Here is a 16,800-nt window from a genome sequence, read left to right as displayed (position 1 = left end):
GGGCTCTAGCTGGGTCGAGCCCGTCCATAAACAGTGTCAAAACAGTATCAAACAGTACTTTTTTCCAAAAGTAAATGCTTTGTAAGCTCTTGTTTTACCCCAGACTTAAAATGTTACATGCCGGCCTTAAGTTTATCAACTGTATCTCCGTTCTGATACCTTTACTTTTTGAAAAGAGTACTGTTTGATACTGTTCGTGGATGGGCTCGACCCAGCTACAGCCCATTCCAATCTGTGCAGGGATATCCTGACACGGAACCTCATCTCGGAGCTAAAGCGTAGCAGCGTAGATATTGAGATTCCAAACGGAGCTAACGCTGAGCCTTTGCATACGCCTGTAAGGTCAATGAGGCTACGGCAAGTGCTACGGGCTAAGATGGAGTCTGAAGAGGTGGGTTTTCAGACTACGGCAGAAGATTTGGAGTGAGTCTGTAGTTCTGATTGCAATGGGAAGTGCATTCCATAGTTTTGGAGCCAGAAGGGAGAAGAGTTTGGGACGTGTGGAGCATTTCCCCACATCATTTAGCATCATTAACATTTGCATAATGTGAATACTGATTATCATTTGTTTCTCATGTTCTCACTTACATTCAGTAATCTCTCTCTCTCTCTCTCTCTCTCTCTCTCTCTCTCTCTCTCTCTCTGTCTGACATTACCCCTCAGATGAAAAGACATGGATGGTGATCCAGCATAACAACACAGAGCTGACGAGAGTACGAGCGTTCCCCGGGAGAAATCAGCATGAAGTCCACTTTGACTACTCGTCTGAGGAGGAGCAGCTTGCAGCCATCATCAGCCAATCAGAGCACTGTGAACAGGAACTGTCCTACCACTGCAGGAAGTCCCGTCTCCTCAACACACCAGGTAAGACACATTGATGAAGCAAGATATTCTACTCTCTACTGTCTGTTTGTTTGTTTTTTACTCTACCAACTTAGCTCTTAGAAACTCTTTGTTCCATTCTTGATTGTTGTCTCCAGAGGGAAGGATGCAGACTTGTATGTTTACAGTCCAAACAGGAATTACATTATTTCTTTGCAGAACTGTTCAACTTAACAAACACAGCAGCCGTGCCTGGTTGTTTAACAGGGTTTGGGTAAATGGTTCTATTGTGGCCCCTCGGCTCATGGACTGCACTTTACAAGAGGACACCATAGACAATACACAGTTGATTATTGTTTAACCATTTAAACCCTGTATTCTTCATTTGCTGGGGTCCCTCAGGTGTGTGTACTTTAACTTGCCCGCCTCATTTTCTCCCATGTCTACACCAAATCTCTTTGCCAAAAATAGCCAATTTAGTTCTAGAACATTTGTCAATTTGCAATGAATGTTCCACTATGCCCAGAATCGGGTTCATGTGGTTAACTCCAGGTGTACCCCGTTACCCCAAGTGTGTCACTCCCAGCTTCTCTCCTCAGTCTTCTTCTCTTCGTCTGATTTCAACAGAGACAGGGCTACAGTGCTGAACCTGATCCTCAGGGCTGAAACGGGTCAAGTGAAGCGCAATGAGACATCCTACAATGCATGGTTTGTGTTGAAATCCTGACAGGCCGGCCAGGACATAGATGGATGTCATCAGACAGGCAATGGATGCAGTTACAGGGAGGAACAAATGGAGAAGGGGAAGAAAAGGAGAGAGAAAGTCCTGTGTTCTAAGTGCTGACTACAGCAGACCTGCCCAATGAGCTGTCACTTATCTTGTGATACGGTCTTCTTACTCTGTTATTGTTGTGAAACATGTCTTTTTTTCTATCGTGGGTCTCTTTGTCAGCTAAAATTCTGCAGCTGGGAAACATCTTGTTCAGTCTACAGTAATAACGTAACAAAGGCAAAAAGGAAGGGGTCAGTGGAAGGATTGATGTGGTTGCTGAGACTCAAGTCAGACAGTGCTGTCCCCCACTGACAATAGCCAGGGCCTTTTATATTGAGAACAAAAACAAAACTAATCTTGTTGATTCCAAATAATACCAGATCCCAACGGAACTACTACTTTACTCACTGCAAGGCCAGACCCTAACTAGGCCACTATCCGGCTTACTAGTTGACACAAAAGTCAATTCTCAACAATGTTCTGCCTCCCAGCTGTCCTTCTGTGGTGGTGAGGTATATTTCTTCCATAGCTGTGTAGGGTAGCTGTGCAGGTATGTATAGTTCTTTCTTCTATAGCTGTGTAGGTTAGCTGTGCAGGTATAGTTCTTTCTTCCATAGCTGTAGGGTAGCTGTGCAGGTATAGTTCTTTCTTCCATAGCTGTAGGGTAGCTGTGCAGGTATAGTTCTTTCTTCCATATCTGTGTAGGGTAGCTGTGCAGGTATAGTTCTTTCTTCCATAGCTGTAGGGTAGCTGTGCAGGTATAGTTCTTTCTTCCATAGCTGTAGGGTAGCTGTGCAGGTATAGTTCTTTCTTCCATAGCCGTAGGGTAGCTGTGCAGGTATAGTTCTTTCTTCCATAGCTGTAGGGTAGCTGTGTAGGTATAGTTCTTTCTTCCATAGCTGTGTAGGGTAGCTGTGCAGGTATAGTTCTTTCTTCCATAGCTGTAGGGTAGCTGTGTAGGTATAGTTCTTTCTTCCATAGCTGTGTAGGGTAGCTGTGCAGGTATAGTTCTTTCTTCCATAGCTGTAGGGTAGCTGTGCAGGTATAGTTCTTTCTTCCATAGCTGTAGGGTAGCTGTGCAGGTATAGTTATTTCTTCCATAGCTGTGTAGGGTAGCTGTGCAGGTATAGTTCTTTCTTCCATAGCTGTGTAGGGTAGCTGTGCAGGTATAGTTCTTTCTTCCATAGCTGTGTAGGGTAGCTGTGCAGGTATAGTTCTTTCTTCCATAGCTGTAGGGTAGCTGTGCAGGTATAGTTCTTTCTTCCATAGCTGTAGGGTAGCTGTGTAGGTATAGTTCTTTCTTCCATAGCTGTGTAGGGTAGCTGTGCAGGTATAGTTCTTTCTTCCATAGCTGTAGGGTAGCTGTGCAGGTATAGTTCTTTCTTCCATAGCTGTAGGGTAGCTGTGCAGGTATAGTTATTTCTTCCATAGCTGTGTAGGGTAGCTGTGCAGGTATAGTTCTTTCTTCCATAGCTGTAGGGTAGCTGTGTAGGTATAGTTCTTTCTTCCATAGCTGTAGGGTAGCTGTGCAGGTATAGTTCTTTCTTCCATAGCTGTAGGGTAGCTGTGCAGGTATAGTTATTTCTTCCATAGCTGTGTAGGGTAGCTGTGCAGGTATAGTTCTTTCTTCCATAGCTGTGTAGGGTAGCTGTGCAGGTATAGTTCTTTCTTCCATAGCTGTGTAGGGTAGCTGTGCAGGTATAGTTCTTTCTTCCATAGCTGTAGGGTAGCTGTGCAGGTATAGTTCTTTCTTCCATAGCTGTAGGGTAGCTGTGTAGGTATAGTTCTTTCTTCCATAGCTGTGTAGGGTAGCTGTGCAGGTATAGTTCTTTCTTCCATAGCTGTAGGGTAGCTGTGCAGGTATAGTTCTTTCTTCCATAGCTGTAGGGTAGCTGTGCAGGTATAGTTATTTCTTCCATAGCTGTGTAGGGTAGCTGTGCAGGTATAGTTCTTTCTTCCATAGCTGTGTAGGGTAGCTGTGCAGGTATAGTTCTTTCTTCCATAGCTGTGTAGGGTAGCTGTGCAGGTATAGTTCTTTCTTCCATAGCTGTAGGGTAGCTGTGCAGGTATAGTTATTTCTTCCATAGCCGTAGGGTAGCTGTGCAGGTATAGTTCTTTCTTCCATAGCCGTAGGGTAGCTGTGCAGGTATAGTTGCGAACGCAGTGAGCCACTTACTATGACAGCAAGGGCTGAATGTCTGTGTGTGTGTGTGTGTGTGTGTGTCTGTCTGTGTGTCTGTCCCGCTGTTACACCACCCGCCCGCCACCAGAGGGCGCAGCTGTAGCACACACACACACAGGGCGCAGCTGTAGCACACACACACACACACACACACACACACACACAACCACACACACACGAGCTGCGTTCGCTTCACGCGTTTGCGCGTCTTACTTGTTCTTTCTTCCATAGCTGTAGGGTAGCTGTGCAGGTAAAGTTCTTTCTTCCATAGCTGTAGGGTAGCTGTGCAGGTATAGTTAATTCTTCCATAGCTGTAGGGTAGCTGTGCAGGTATAGTTCTTTCTTCCATAGCTGTAGGGTAGCTGTGCAGGTATAGTTCTTTCTTCCATAGCTGTGTAGGGTAGCTGTGCAGGTATAGTTCTTTCTTCCATATCTGTGTAGGGTAGCTGTGTAGGTATAGTTCTTTCTTCCATAGCTGTAGGGTAGCTGTGCAGGTATAGTTAATTCTTCCATAGCTGTAGGGTAGCTGTGCAGGTATAGTTCTTTCTTCCATAGCTGTGTAGGGTAGCTGTGCAGGTATAGTTCTTTCTTCCATAGCTGTAGGGTAGCTGTGCAGGTATAGTTCTTTCTTCCATAGCTGTGTAGGGTAGCTGTGCAGGTATAGTTCTTTCTTCCATAGTTGTAGGGTAGCTGTGCAGGTATAGTTATTTCTTCCATAGTTGTAGGGTAGCTGTGCAGGTATAGTTCTTTCTTCCATAGCTGTGCAGGTATAGTTCTTTCTTCCATATCTGTGTAGGGTAGCTGTGTAGGTATAGTTCTTTCTTCCATAGCTGTAGGGTAGCTGTGCAGGTATAGTTAATTCTTCCATAGCTGTAGGGTAGCTGTGCAGGTATAGTTCTTTCTTCCATAGCTGTGTAGGGTAGCTGTGCAGGTATAGTTCTTTCTTCCATAGCTGTAGGGTAGCTGTGCAGGTATAGTTAATTCTTCCATAGCTGTGTAGGGTAGCTGTGCAGGTATAGTTAATTCTTCCATAGCCGTAGGGTAGCTGTGCAGGTATAGTTCTTTCTTCCATAGTTGTAGGGTAGCTGTGCAGGTATAGTTCTTTCTTCCATAGCTGTAGGGTAGCTGTGCAGGTATAGTTCTTTCTTCCATAGCTGTGCAGGTATAGTTCTTTCTTCCATATCTGTGTAGGGTAGCTGTGTAGGTATAGTTCTTTCTTCCATAGCTGTAGGGTAGCTGTGCAGGTATAGTTAATTCTTCCATAGCTGTAGGGTAGCTGTGCAGGTATAGTTCTTTCTTCCATAGCTGTGTAGGGTAGCTGTGCAGGTATAGTTCTTTCTTCCATAGCTGTAGGGTAGCTGTGCAGGTATAGTTCTTTCTTCCATAGCTGTGTAGGGTAGCTGTGCAGGTATAGTTCTTTCTTCCATAGTTGTAGGGTAGCTGTGCAGGTATAGTTATTTCTTCCATAGTTGTAGGGTAGCTGTGCAGGTATAGTTAATTCTTCCATAGCCGTAGGGTAGCTGTGCAGGTATAGTTAATTCTTCCATAGTTGTAGGGTAGCTGTGCAGGTATAGTTCTTTCTTCCATAGTTGTAGGGTAGCTGTGCAGGTATAGTTCTTTCTTCCATAGTTTTAGGGTAGCTGTGCAGGTATAGTTCTTTCTTCCATAGCTGTGTAGGTTAGCTGTGCAGGTATAGTTCTTTCTTCCATATCTGTGTAGGGTAGCTGGGCAGGTATAGTTCTTTCTTCCATAGCTGTGTAGGGTAGCTGTGCAGGTATAGTTCTTTCTTCCATAGCTGTGTAGGGTAGCTGGGCAGGTATAGTTCTTTCTTCCATAGCTGTGTAGGGTAGCTGGGCAGGTATAGTTCTTTCTTCCATATCTGTGTAGGGTAGCTGTGCAGGTATAGTCTTCGTATTATCACACAAAAAGATCAAATTACCTACCTAGGTTCCATCCTGGAGGCCAATCTTTCCGGTGATAAAATGGCCACCAACGTAATCAAAAAAGTCAATCAAAGAACAAGATTCCTTTACAGGATCTCCTCACTGGTCAGCAAAAACACCTTGAAGACCTTAACAGGAGCCCTCGTACAAGGTTTCTTTGACTATGCATCCACCTCTTGGTACCACAGCACCTCAAAGGCCCTTAAAACAAGGCTCCAGACCTCCCAAAACAAACTGGTCAGGCTCCTACTTGGCCTCACCCCCCGAACCCACCTCACCCCTGCCCACTTTGACAGGCTGGGATGGCTTAGGGTCGACAACAGAGTACAGCATCTTGCAATGGGTCTGGTCCACAAGATTCGATACACCACCAAGATACCCATGTACCTGTCTAAATACTTCCTTAATGTAAACGAAGTCCACACCCACAACACCAGAGGGAGTGCAACAAACCATGTACAACCCAGATTCGGCACAAACAAGGGACTAAATTATTTTCGCTCCTATGCCACCAAAATGTGGAACGCCCTACCAACAGTCATTAAGACATGTGAATCCCTTGACTCCTTCAAAACCGCTCTCAAAGGGCACCTACGGATGGCTGCAATTCGAAACTGGCCTCTGTAAAATCTGAATCCCCCCCACCCCCCCCCCCCCCCCATTTTCCCTCACTGCTTCGTAATAACCTGGCAACCTGGCGCCGTGAGGAGGGTGAGGGCGACGTGTTGGGAGCTCCACAAACATAGCAACAAAACAGATATTAAGCAATATCTAGTTTTGATGATAGGACCCTTATTTACTGATGTCTTACAATATCAGTTTAACATAGTTTAGGGGACCTGACAGCTATACAATGACGAGAATCACCTACAGCAGGAACATGCTACATACCATCAAAGTAGAGAGCCACACTCACCGCAGCAGATACCCGGATCCCATCGCCTTGTTCCCCGAGCTACAGCGGAGGAAAAGAGGCAGGAGAGCCGGCGTCCTGGTTCGGTTGAGACGGCGTGCACACCGCGCTCCACTTCCTAGCATGTTACTGGCTAACGTGCAATCTCTGGAAAACAAACTGCATGACCTACGCGCGCGGATATACTTCCAGCCTGACATCAAGAACTGTAACGTTATTTGCCTTACGGAAACCTGGCTGTCAGCTGAAGTGCCGGAGCATGCCATTGATATCCCGGGCTTTTCTGTCCACCGAGCGGATCGAGACCCGGTTCTCTCCGGGAAGAAGACGGGAGGAGGTGTCTGTCTCTTGGTCAACCGGGCCTGGTGTGACCAGGGGAACATCGTTACGATTGAAAAAGCCTGTACCCGCGACCTCGAGTACATCATGCTGCAGTGTCGTCCTGTTTGGCTCCCAAGGGAATTTACTTCGGTCACCATCGCCGCTGTTTACATCCCGCCACACGCCAACACAAACACAGCGCTTGAGGAACTCCACGACGCGATCAGCAGGCAGGAGACAAAGCAACCAGATACAGCACTTGTCGTGGCTGGTGATTTTAACCAGGCAAATCTTAAAAAGATTATGCCCAAACTTCAGCAGCATATTCACTTCGGAACCCGAGGGGCAAACACGCTGGATCACTGCTACTCTCCCTTCCGCAATGGTTACAGAGCCCTCCCCCGTCCAGCTTTTGGCAAATCCGACCACTGCTCCATCCTGCTCCTCCCCGCCTATAGGCAGAGACTGAAACGGGAAGCCCCGGTCTATAGGACGGTACACCGCTGGTCAGACCAATCAGAAGGTATCCTTCAGGATTGTTTTGATCACACAGACTGGGATGCGTTCAAGGCTGCAGGAAATCTGAACGATTACACAGACACTGTCACCAGCTACATCAAAAAGTGCACAGAGGATGTTGTCCCCTTGAGAAAAATAAAAATCATGCCCAATCAGAAACCATGGCTGAATGCTGAAGTACGGACAGCTCTCCATACTCGGCTTACAGCTCATCGGTCTGGTTCTCAAGAGGAGTATAAAAGGGCAAATTACTCACTTAGGGCAACCATCAAACTGGCAAAGAGGGAATATAGCAAAAAAATGGAGTCCAAGCTCGATACCAACAACCCGAGGCACCTATGGTGTGGACTCCAGGCTATAAGCGATTACAGGGGGAAAACAAACCAAACCCCACTAATAACACCTACCCTCCCAGATGAACTTAACACATTCTATGCCAGGTTTGAACCCTCTGCCAGCACGACTGCTCCCTCCCTCACCTCCACCTCTGTGGGAGAGCAGACCCCCCCGCAACCCCCCTCTGACTGTCCCTTTACCATCAGTGAGGCCGACGTCCGCCGCTCCTTCAGTCGGATTAATCCACGGAAGGCAGCCGGTCCAGACGGCATCCCGGGACGTGTCCTGAGAGCCTGTGCCCACCAGCTGGCAGGGGTGTTTGCAGGGATATTTAACGAGTCTCTCTCCCTCAGAACTGTTCCCACCTGCTTCAAGTCCAGCACCATCATTCCCATCCCCAAACAGCAGAAAGTGACCAGTCTTAATGACTGGCGCCCCATAGCCCTCACACCCATAGCCAGTAAGTGCCTTGAGCAACTGGTTAAGGCAAAAATATGTCCTATGCTCCCCCCCACCCTGGACCCCTTGCAGTTCGCGTACCGTGCCAACAGGAGTACGGAGGACGCCATATCGCATGTCCTCCACACTGCCCTCTCCCACCTGGAGGGGAAGAACACCTACGCAAGACTGCTTTTCGTGGACTACAGCTCGGCGTTCAACACCATAATTCCATCTAGGCTCGTCATTAAGCTCCAGGATCTGGGTCTGCACGCAGCTCTGTGCGACTGGATCCTGGACTTCCTGACGGGCCGCCCCCAGGTGGTGAGAGTGGGCGACCGCACCTCCTCCCCATTGACCCTCAGTACAGGAGCACCACAGGGCTGTGTTCTCAGCCCACTCCTGTACTCCCTCTACACACATGACTGTGTGGCCTCACACCCCACAAACACCATCGTGAAGTTTGCTGATGACACGGTGGTGGTGGGGCTGATCACCGGAGACGACGAGGCAGCATACAGGGAGGAAGTGACCAACTTAGAGCGGTGGTGTGCGGAGAATCATCTCCTGATGAATGTCTCTAAGACCAAGGAGGTCATCGTGGACTACAGGCGGGGGAGGGACCCACATCCTCCTGTCACGATCAACGGCGCTGTCGTGGAGAGGGTGGAAACTTTCAAGTACTTGGGGGTGAACATCCAGGAAAAGCTGAAATGGGAGGTACACACAACTGCGGTTGTTGCAAAAGCGCAACAACGCTTATATGGCCTCAGACGCCTGAAGAAGTTCGGCCTGAGCCCTAACATCATAAGGAACTTCTACCGAGGGACGATCGAGAGCCTTCTGACAAGCAGCTTCACCAGCTGGTATGGGAGCTGCACAGACGGGGACCACAAGGCCCTCAGAAGGGTGGTGCGCTCAGCTGAGCGTATCACTGGGTGTCGGCTGCCCAGCATGGAGGAACTGTACACTCAGCGATGCCTCAGGAAGTCCCTGAGGATCATTAAGGACCCCACGCACCCCCATACAGTTTTTTTCAGGCTGCTGCCCTCGGGGAAGAGGTACCAGAGTATCAAAGCCAACACAAACAGACTGAAGAACAGCTTTATCCCTCAGGCTGTGAGACTGCTCAACAAGCCTAAATGAACATTGAACATTCCGTGGTATTACGGCCTTGTATACTGACCTGAGTCCTTTAAAACTTTTAAAACTTTTAGAATTTTATACTTAGTATTGTTATTTTATTTTTAACTATGTGTATTGTGGAGCATCACCCAACGAAAGTTTTTCACAATGCTGTACCTGTACATCTATGTGACAATAAAACACCTTGAACCTTGAACCTTGAACCTTGAACTGTATATTGTATCTTTTCCCTTTTTTGCTTCCCATATGATGAATTCCTGTTCTGTTCTTTAGCTACATAGAAATGTCTATTTGTATGTCTCTAAATGTTTGTATGTCTTTAAATGTTTTGATGAATTGAACAATGTGGACCCTGTTGTAAACAAGTGTAATGCTTAATTGGGTCGTCCACTCACAGTTGACAGTCTTTGTATTGAGTTTGTGCTTAAAATGTACTGTAAATTCTACAAACTGTTAATAAATATTTCAATCAATCAATCAAAGCTTTGTAGGTATAGTTCTTTCTTCCATAGCCGTAGCTGTGTAGGTATAGTTCTTTCTTCCATAGCCGTAGGGTAGCTGTGTAGGTATAGTTATTTATTCCATATCTGTGTAGGGTAGCTGGGCAGGTATAGTTCTTTCTTCCATAGCTGTAGGGTAGCTAGGCAGGTATAGTTCTTGAGAAGTCTGAGCTAACGAGCTCGCCAGGAGACAGTTTGTTGAGCTGTAAATTGAGCCAACAAGCTGGAATGTAGCAACCTTCAATCATTCCCCTCAGCCCCTCACAATTTGATATAATTTAGCAGTAACCTTGCTGCATGTGATGTAGTTGAATCTCTACAACCTTTGCTAATTGTGTGTGTGTGTGTGTGTGTGTGTGTGTGTGTGTGTGTGTGTGTGTGTGTGTGTGTGTGTGTGTGTGTGTGTGTGTGTGTGTGTGTGTGTGTGTGTGTGTGTGTGTGTGTGTGTGTGTGTGTGTGTGTGTGTGTGTGTGTGTGTGTGTGTGTGTGTGTGTGTGTGTGTGCGCGCCCCAGAGGGCTCTCCGTTGAGCTGGTGGGTGGGAGGTCCAGATGGAGGGCAGGTCCAGAAGTATTGGGCCGGGGCGTTACCAGGCAGCCAGCAGTGTGCATGTGCCCTGCAACACAACTGTCTGGACGACAAACACTACTGCAACTGTGATGCTGACCACGAGCACTGGTATGGATCCTTATTATCGTGTAGTATAGTAATTGTACTTTGCAACGACTGTTTATTTTCAACCTCCCTGTGGAGCATAAAGTACAGATTTTTATTTTTATGTACCCTGTTTGTTGTCTCATGGGGAGAAGGCATGGGGAGAGAGTATGTTTTGCACTAAATGGTAAATGGTGCATTTATATAGTGCCTTTATCCAAGGTGCTTTACATAGATTGTGCATTACATTCACACATTCACACACACATTCATACACCGATGGCGGCAGGAAACCATGCTAGGCACCAACCAGCACATCAGGAGCAATTAGGGGTTCAGTGTCTTGCTCAAGGACACTTCGACAGTAACTCTGGGGGAGCCGGGATCGAACTGGCAACCTTGCGGTTACCATCCAGCCACTCTACCCCTGAGCCACCGCCACCCGTGTGTGTGTGTGTGTGTGAGTCCGTGTGTGTGTGTCCGTCCGTCCGTCTGATACCAGCTAATCTCCGGCACCGTTAACCCGGTCGGCACCAAATTTTGCACGCACACTCCCTGGATGCCAACGATGAACCTCTGCCCCAAATTTTCCACAACGGCCTGTTATAGTGCCACCAGGAGGCAGACTTTTGAAAAACACATTGATATTACTCCTCCAGATTCTGTCCTCAGATTCTGTCTCTATAGTCATGTATTCAAGACGGATCTGTCACCTAATTGCATGTGGAGTCTCCCTCTCTCTCGTTCTCACGCTACGGCTTGTGCGTAATATGGCACGTGGAGTCTCTCTCTCTCTCTCTCTCTCTCTCTCTCTCTCTCTCTCGTTGCGTCCGTCACAACAACATAATATATCAGCCGTTCGAAGATGATGGGGGTTTTGCAGAGACAAAAGTGCATGATTTTAAACTGCCACTTCTTGGGAAAAGTGCTCTTGGGCCAAGCCTCGGGGGATACTGTAGAGGTCCAGCGAACTGAGCCGATGATGTGTTTGATCACATCGTAAATGCAGAGCAGCAGGTGATTCCTTATGGCTCACCACGTTCAGCTGCCGATAATCCACACAGAACTCCCTGCTGCTGTACTTTTCTTCACTGGAACAACTGGGGTGCTCTAAGAGGCTGTAGTGGTGGTCTCTCCATCTGCTGATGTGAATGATGACATACTGCACATTGTGCCTGAGGCTAAATGTTGGCACAGTTATCTCTTCCCCCTTGGTGATGCTGGAGGGCTCCCCAAACAATCAAATTGGTCCAAAACCGATGATGCACGCATCTTGGGTGTCAGCCAGCCAGAAAACATTGTGCAAGCTCTTAGTGGCCAAAGCTATCTGCAGGATCGATTAGGTAGACATTTTTCCTCTCATCGGGGCCCGCTCCCTCGTCACAACTCTAATCGGTTTTGTCATCGGACCAACCTGAGTTCAGGGAGTCATGGGTGTTGACCTGTTTCCCTGACCGGATCAGGGAGAGAGAAGCTCTCACGTCAATGAGGGCTTGGCACCGAACACCATTCAGGTCTCATTTTATACATAGTGTTTTAGTTATCTGACCGATCCTTTGTTCAGAGGGAGGGGATGTCAGCTTGGACTGCATTTACCTCACAGTGCCAAACTGTCTACTAGAATGTAGAATTCCCTGATAGAAGCCTGCAGGACTACATCTTCTTGGACTCTCCTTTCTTCTGGCTGTTATGGTGATTCCTGGCATCCTCTTGGTTGTCTTCTTCAGTGCGGCCATGAGTGTGGCACCACATAGTTAGCGATTCCTCCGGGTAGATCGTCTGACAGGGTATGTTGTGATGTTGTCACCGTTTTCTAGCTGCTCTTGTCAGTGACCTCGCGGCACTCTGGTCACTGGTGCCATCGTACCAGGCAGGGGGAGAGGTTAGCATCTTCAGCATTATATGCCACTACCGTTGTTTTAGGTGGTAATCTAAAACCTGAGTGGAATAGTATGAGAGTGTCGACACTATAGCGTTGACTCCCATTGTAACAATGGCTGCGGACGTGCTCATTCTATCTCAATGGGATAGTTCCAATGTTTGATCGGAAATCGGAGCCCATCACATCGTTTTCAAATGATCGGAAACGGATCGGAATTTGGATATTGTACTATTGTGATATGGTATATGTGTTCTATATAATTATATATATATGGAAAAGTTGGTATCGGCAGATACTCAAAATCAAATGATCTGAATCTAGGCATCCCTGCATGTAACAAATAATTAATAACATAATTAATGATAACACAGAAACAATGTTTGTGTGTGCACCAAGGCATGCTGCATGGGAAGTCCTTCTCTGTCCATTAGCACTGTGTTTTTTGAAGTGGAGGGTCCCGCAACCCCCCAGTGGTGGTGGCTAATGTCCTCTTATGGGCACAAAATCAACAGTCCGCGGCCAAATTCATATCAATTTGTCCTTGACATGAAATGTTTCAGAACCGCTGCATTGGCACACCCCTGGGATGCATGCTACAATATGTAGGCATACAGTACATTAGACACATTCACTGGGCTGTAGCCAATTTCAGTGCTGACACTACAGACAAACCCCTTCCCTGCTGTCATCTCCCTGTCCAAGCTGTGCTGTTTCTACACTCTAGAGCTTCTGCTGCCCATCAACATTTAATCAGACGGTGCTACTGTACTGTATACTGTATATGAACCATATATAGTATACAGTCCTGGAAGTTCTTTTTTTAGGTGGGCAACAACAGGCTTACATTAGTGGGTAGAACTGTAGCAGTACTATAATCATCGCAATCAGTTACGTTAAAATGTCATTCTAAAGTCATCGTTCCCATCCCTTCCTTCAGGACTAATGACAGGGGTTTGCTGACCCATAAGGAGAGTCTCCCTGTGTGGTCCCTGGTGCTGGGGGACATCTACAGACCACAGTCAGAGGCTGCCTACAGTGTGGGATCTCTCCGCTGCCATGGGGACAGTAAGTCCTAATTCAGTTTGGCCTGTATATAAACGTGATACTGACTAGACCGGTGCCCGGCTGTAGAACACAGAGTCTGTAAAGATGGAAGTTGGAGATCCATGCCCCACCCGGCTATGCAATACCCGTGTCAAAGTACCCGTTTCACCCATCTGTCTGTGTCCCTTTAATGCCCATATATGGAGATTTCTTTATCTGTCTCTCTGTGTCCCTTTATTCCTATATATTCTGTGTCAGGCATGCCCAAATATGGAGTGTCATGATGTCAGAACAGGCCAGCTCCATATATGGAGCATGGGCAGGGGTATTCAACACCGGGCACTGCACTCCCTGTGCGGGTGTGGAACGTGTGTGTCGAATTTGAAGTGTGAATGGTTCTCGAGTTACGTGCATTACAGCCGTACACACATACAGTGTACGTATGTACAGACAGATGTACAGAGACATGGTGCATTTTAGATAGACATTGTACTTTATAGTAATAGTAGGCTGGCAATTCTCTTGAAGCGAGTTTGAGACAGACACAAAAGTCGCCACCTCTCACAGAGAATCGCAGGAGAACGGATTTTCTTGTAATTAATTTACTTCTTTATTTAAAACTGTGTACAGGCTACACACGAAGATGGCCTGCTTTTGAATTTGAAATAACATTTGAAACAGAAAATAGAAACAGTCACTGCTAGCTGTTTTTCTTTACTTTATACTCATAAACATTAATAATTAATATGTGGTATACACCCTTGGAGGTCATGCTATGGCCTACCAGCATGTGCACTTAAGCCTCTCCAGCTGATCCAAAATGCCGCAGCTCGCTTGGTCTTCAACCAGCCAAAATTCTCTGGCTCCCGGTCGCTGCCCGCACAGAATACAAAACTCTGATGCTGGCATTCAAAGCAACCAAAGGTATGGCTCCCCCATATCTTGCAAGTATGATCGAACCCTACAAACCCTCCCGCGCACTCAGATCAGCCAACGCAGGGAAGCTGGAAGTACCCTCACTAAAAACGCCGGGACAACGCTCCACACGTAAACTCTTCTCCCTTCTGGCTCTAAAACGGTGGAATGCACTTCCCATTGCAGTCAGAACTGCAGCATCACTCCCAATCCTCCGCCGTAGTCTGAAAACCCACCTTTTCAGACTACATCATGGCCTATAGCACTTACCCTACCCCCTTAGATAGCATTTCTGTAGACTTAGATAGCATTTGTTACAGACTTATAGCATGTTATGTAGACAGCACTATAATTGCATTGTATGTAGTCATAGCACATAATTATGTATAGCATAGTAGTATAGATGTATAGTTTATATGTATAGCTTCATTATATAGATCAGGGATGTCAAACTCAAATACACGGTGGGCCAAAATAAAGAAATTGGTAGAAGTCAAGGGCCGGACTGTGTTTCAACACACGGGCACCGCGGTCAGGAGGACGTCCCAGGCAAATAGCATAAAAGTAAATGCATTTCAAACTGAAAATGTATTATTAAGCTCAGTTTCCTGTTCTATGATCCTCACAAAGCAGGACTAGTAGTATTATGGTGGTCCGTGCAATATACCAGAGGGCCAGTTCTAATACTAATTAAATATCATCCCGCGGGCCAAAGATAATTCATTCACGGGCCTGATTTGGCCCCCGGGCCTTGAGTTTGACATATATGATATAGATATTCCACTGTTACTTTCTTAGCTTACGCATGTTTCTTGATAAATGTTTTTATGTGATGTATTCCCATGCTTTTTTGTTCTTGCTTAATGTAAGTCGCTCTGGATTAAGAGCGTCTGCTAAATGCCTAAATTGTAAATTGTATACCATGTTATATTTGCGCTGGTGTATTTCACATTCTGGCATTCCCTCTTGCTTAAATTCATTGCTTAAACGATACAAAAGAGCATTTTGTATGCTTATGTAATGCTTATAGTTCTCTAATCTGTAATAATCTAGGTGGCACCCTTCAATGATTGATTTTTGCACATTTCTGAAATGTTCTGATCGTATGACATTGTACATACTGTACATCATGAGTAGAAATTAACCACTTCTTAAACCCTATATTCCCAAGGATCTGTACTTGGCCCTGTCTTTGTGAGCTTGTAGATTTGCACATTTCATTGAATGTTTGGCTATTATGACATACCAAGAAAAGGTATGCTAGGGTTCATGTGGTTAAGCATTAAGAACGACTGGGATTCAAATGTCATGAATATACAGCTATGACATGTATTCCACTCAGTGCACTACCTTTCTTAAATACTGTCAAAGTTGCCATGAAGGGGTATGAATGATTTCAGGGTTTCTATTAAGAAAGGTAATGTGGTGTAGGATGGTGTCACATGAAAGATTCAAGGGCCTGCAAGTTTTATGTTCGTTGTCTCACTCATCCAATAGACAGATTAATGCAATGATGTCTGGACTACAATAAAGACAAGTCTTTTCCACATTCAAAGTTTTCACCCGACATACTGTCACTCTGCTGGTTAATGAAGTTGTGAGGTTACAACCACATACAGGCTAATTAGTAATTACCATTACTGCATCTGTAAAAACATTAGTCCCCCTTTTTGTTCTTTTTCCCGATAGTAGTCTAATAGAATACATACATGTATACATTTTTATTTTTTTATTTTTTATCCTTTCATGTATTCATAATTGCAGCCCTTGGTTATCTAGGTAAATAAATACATGCTCTACACTGTAGAGCTATGTTCTCCCAGTTAGGGTGATTCATCCTGTAGAGATGAATCACCCTAACTGGGTTAGGGTTATAGCTTGAATTATGCCTTTGTTGTTTGCTAATTAGCTGAACAGTTGGCTCATTTGTTTGCCATGTAATTTTCATTAAAAGGCTGCACGCTATAATGAGGTTTCATTTGTTTTCCAGATAACTTTTGGAATGCGGCGTTCTTCGACAAGGAGACCTCATACCTCCACTTCCCCACATTTCATGGAGAGCTGAGTGCCGATATCTCCTTCTTGTTTAAAACCACCGCCTCCTCTGGCGTGTTCCTGGAAAATCTGGGTATCAAGGACTTCATCCGGATTGAACTCAACTGTAAGTCAAATCTAGATTACATGAATTCAAACTCGGCTGCAGTTGATGGATTCTGTCCAGATCCCTTTTCCTTTCTCGTCTAAACCTAAAAGTCATACAGATTTTTCACATCATGCTAATGTAGCTCTCTTCTTCAACTGTCAATCGCTCTGTCTCTCTCGATATTTCTCTCACACACACACACACACACACACACACACACATGCACACAAAGTTGCTACTTAAACACTCCACTTTCCTGTCCTTCAGAGTGG

The 16,800-nt window shown here is 45.9% G+C and overlaps 1 protein-coding gene across 1 annotated transcript in view; it reads left to right on the top strand.

Annotated features, from left to right (window-relative positions):
• LOC310859941 (contactin-associated protein-like 4) overlaps positions 1-16,800 on the top strand; it is a gene marked incomplete at both ends in the record, with an annotated part of 126,483 nt that overhangs the window by 63,896 nt on the left and 45,787 nt on the right. Inside the window, 4 exons of the mRNA XM_083766708.1 lie at positions 664-864; positions 10,406-10,568; positions 13,364-13,491; positions 16,376-16,546. Of these exons, the coding sequence (XP_083622834.1) occupies positions 664-864; positions 10,406-10,568; positions 13,364-13,491; positions 16,376-16,546 (663 nt within the window). The remainder of the gene's footprint in view (positions 1-663; positions 865-10,405; positions 10,569-13,363; positions 13,492-16,375; positions 16,547-16,800) is intronic.

Source organism: Protomyctophum parallelum (genome assembly GCF_964188405.1).
Source record: "Protomyctophum parallelum genome assembly, chromosome: 6".
Classification (NCBI taxonomy): Eukaryota; Metazoa; Chordata; class Actinopteri; order Myctophiformes; family Myctophidae; genus Protomyctophum; species Protomyctophum parallelum.
The sequence above is the reverse complement of the archived record's forward strand: the minus strand, read 5'-3'. Positions and strand labels throughout refer to the sequence as shown.